We start from the raw sequence: 2,500 nt of genomic DNA, 5'->3' as shown, positions 1-2,500 counted from the left end.
ATTGACTGCCATTCATTTTGACGTCACTTTGTCAGCGAATAACTTTACATCTGAAGAGTTTAAAGACTCTATTTGTCCATTGTTTATTTCTAAAGAAACACGACAATGTATAAAAGGCTCCATTACCTTGTAGCTCACGTTATGGCTCCGTAGCAGACGTTTTTATAAAAATAGGCTAACGATTGGGTCATAACCACGAGACTTACTGTCTCATAGTAGAGGAATTACCGTATAGTACAGGAGAAGCTCTCAGGCAGTTTGGACTTCCATTAGCTGTTTAAGTTTAATTACTAATGTTAACTATCATTTTAGTGATCAATAATTAGCCTGTGTCTATGTTATCTCCTTACATATACCTACGCTCTCCGTCTCTGCTAGATTGGGAATGATTGAGATTTCTCTTGGCACAGCTACCAGAAGACTTCCAACTTTCAGACAGGTTGCTCACGTCACATCTACGTCTTCAAGCTCAGTTGGAGGCTGCTCAGTAACGCTCAGCCATCACCGGGAAAGATCTTCTAATATCCTTCACTGGTCTCCGTCCAGAGACACGGGAGCTGTTGGTCCATTCTTATATACAGTCTATGCCTGTAGCATGCTAAAGCTAGCTCTAAAGATGCTTGTCGTAAATAGATTTTCACTTACCGGTGGCGAGTCTGACATAGTGGAAAAAGTGCAAATCTTCTTTTGGAAAGTAGGCTTGTATGAGCCATGCCGACGGCAGCTTGTAAACAGAGCGTGCACGAGGAGAACTAGGCTCGTGCATGCTCTCTCGTGCACACGTTTAATAGGCGTTCCCTCTCGGGAGCAGGTAGAGTGTTGCGCATGTGCATTTTTTCAAAAATTGGAGAGGGCGGTTCTTTTCTAAAATTCGGGAAAATCCTCCACTATACCTTTTTTTTAAAATGTTTTTCCAATTTTCTGTTTTTATTCAGAGGATCAGAAATTTAGAAAATTACAAAATTGCGTCTGAGCTCCAATTATTCAATACTGTAATGGTATTCTCTCCCTCGTTCCACCTAGCTACGCCCCCCCCCCCCACTAGAAACCATCAGTTGCACCTCTGACCCCAAAGTCTATCAGTTTTTAGTTTTTTTTTGGTCCATATGCAGTTAATGAGCTGCATATTCCACAAAGTAGAGGGAGAGAATACCATTACAGTATTGAATAATTGGAGCTCAGACACAATTTTATAATTTTATAATTTTCTCAATTGCTGATCCTCTGAAATTTTCTGATTTCTGAAACAGAAAAATGGGTTCAAATATCCAATTTTTCATTTTTTTCCGCCTTGACAAATTAAAAAAGTGGATCTTTAAACTGTTTTTACAATTTTCTGTTTTTTATTCAGAGGATCAGAAATTGAGAAAATTATAAAATTGCGTCTGAGCTCCAATTATTCAATACTGTAATGGTATTCTCTCCCTCTACTTTGTGGAATATGCAGGTCATTAACTGCATATGGACCAAAAAACCCTAGGAGCTAGGAGGAACGAGGGAGAGAACACCATTACAGTATTATGAATAATTGGAGCCCAGACGCAATTTTATAATTTTCTCAATTTCTGATCCTCTGAATAAAAAACAGAAAATTGGAAAAACAGTTTAAAGATCCAATTTTTTAATTTTTCAAGGCGGAAAACAATGAATAATTGGATATTGGAACCCATTTTTCTGTTTTTGTCCGTTTGTGATTCGAAAATTGAACTGATCAGCGTTACACTGACCCAGGACTGCTTATTTCACTTTTTTAAATCCCGGATCTGCAGATGGTCTGGACCGGTTCCTGAGGGGTATTAAGCCGGGATATTCCAGTTATCCTGGATGAATTTAGCCTTGACTCGGTTTCACAAAAGCAGAGACACCTAAGTTACCATGGAGATTGATTCTGTGCAGCTAGCCTGCTCCTGACCAGGCTAACAGCCAGGATGTATTAATCCTTTACAAGCCGGCATTAACATACAACAGGTGCATGTTGCTGAAGCTCTGTTATTTAAAGTTATGACCATTATTTGTATAATTATTCATGTCATTGTTACTGTTATATTGCTGTATGAAAACTGCTGTTCATACTAGGTCAAGGCCTCGCTTTACCGGTTATCCTGGATTTCTAAATTCTACTTTTGTGCAATGCCCCCCAGGTTTCTAAAATGTCTTTGTGTGTATGTGTGTGTGTGTGTGTGTGTGTGTGTGTGTGTGTGTGTGTGCGCGCAGAAGAAGGCGGACGCCGACAGCCTCTCTGCAGAGGCCCGGCGCTACATGGAGCGACTGATGAAACTGGGGAAGAGGAACGGCCTCCACCTGCCCAAAGACACTCAACAGGTGGCTGCTGCGTCCTTATTATTACTAATATATATATATATATATATATATATATATATATATATATATATATATATATATATATATATATATAAAAAATAGTCAACAGAAACTGTTATCTGGCTCAATTGTGCAGAGATGAAGTGTTTTCAGAAAAGAGAGTGGGCTTTATGGATAC

The 2,500-nt window shown here is 39.2% G+C and overlaps 1 protein-coding gene across 2 annotated transcripts in view; it reads left to right on the top strand.

Annotated features, from left to right (window-relative positions):
• thop1 (thimet oligopeptidase 1) overlaps positions 1-2,500 on the top strand; it is a 25,969-nt gene that overhangs the window by 11,878 nt on the left and 11,591 nt on the right. The window contains exon 4 of one of the 2 annotated variants that reach the window (XM_031322902.1): positions 2,218-2,322. In XM_031322902.1, coding sequence (XP_031178762.1) covers positions 2,218-2,322 — 105 coding nt within the window. Of the gene's footprint in view, positions 1-2,214; positions 2,323-2,500 lie in introns of both variants that reach the window. The other variant, XM_031322901.1, reaches the window with a different exon arrangement.

Source organism: Sander lucioperca, chromosome 11 (genome assembly GCF_008315115.2).
Source record: "Sander lucioperca isolate FBNREF2018 chromosome 11, SLUC_FBN_1.2, whole genome shotgun sequence".
NCBI classification, from domain to species: domain Eukaryota; kingdom Metazoa; phylum Chordata; class Actinopteri; order Perciformes; family Percidae; genus Sander; species Sander lucioperca.
This window is presented reverse-complemented; position numbering and strand designations above follow the sequence as displayed.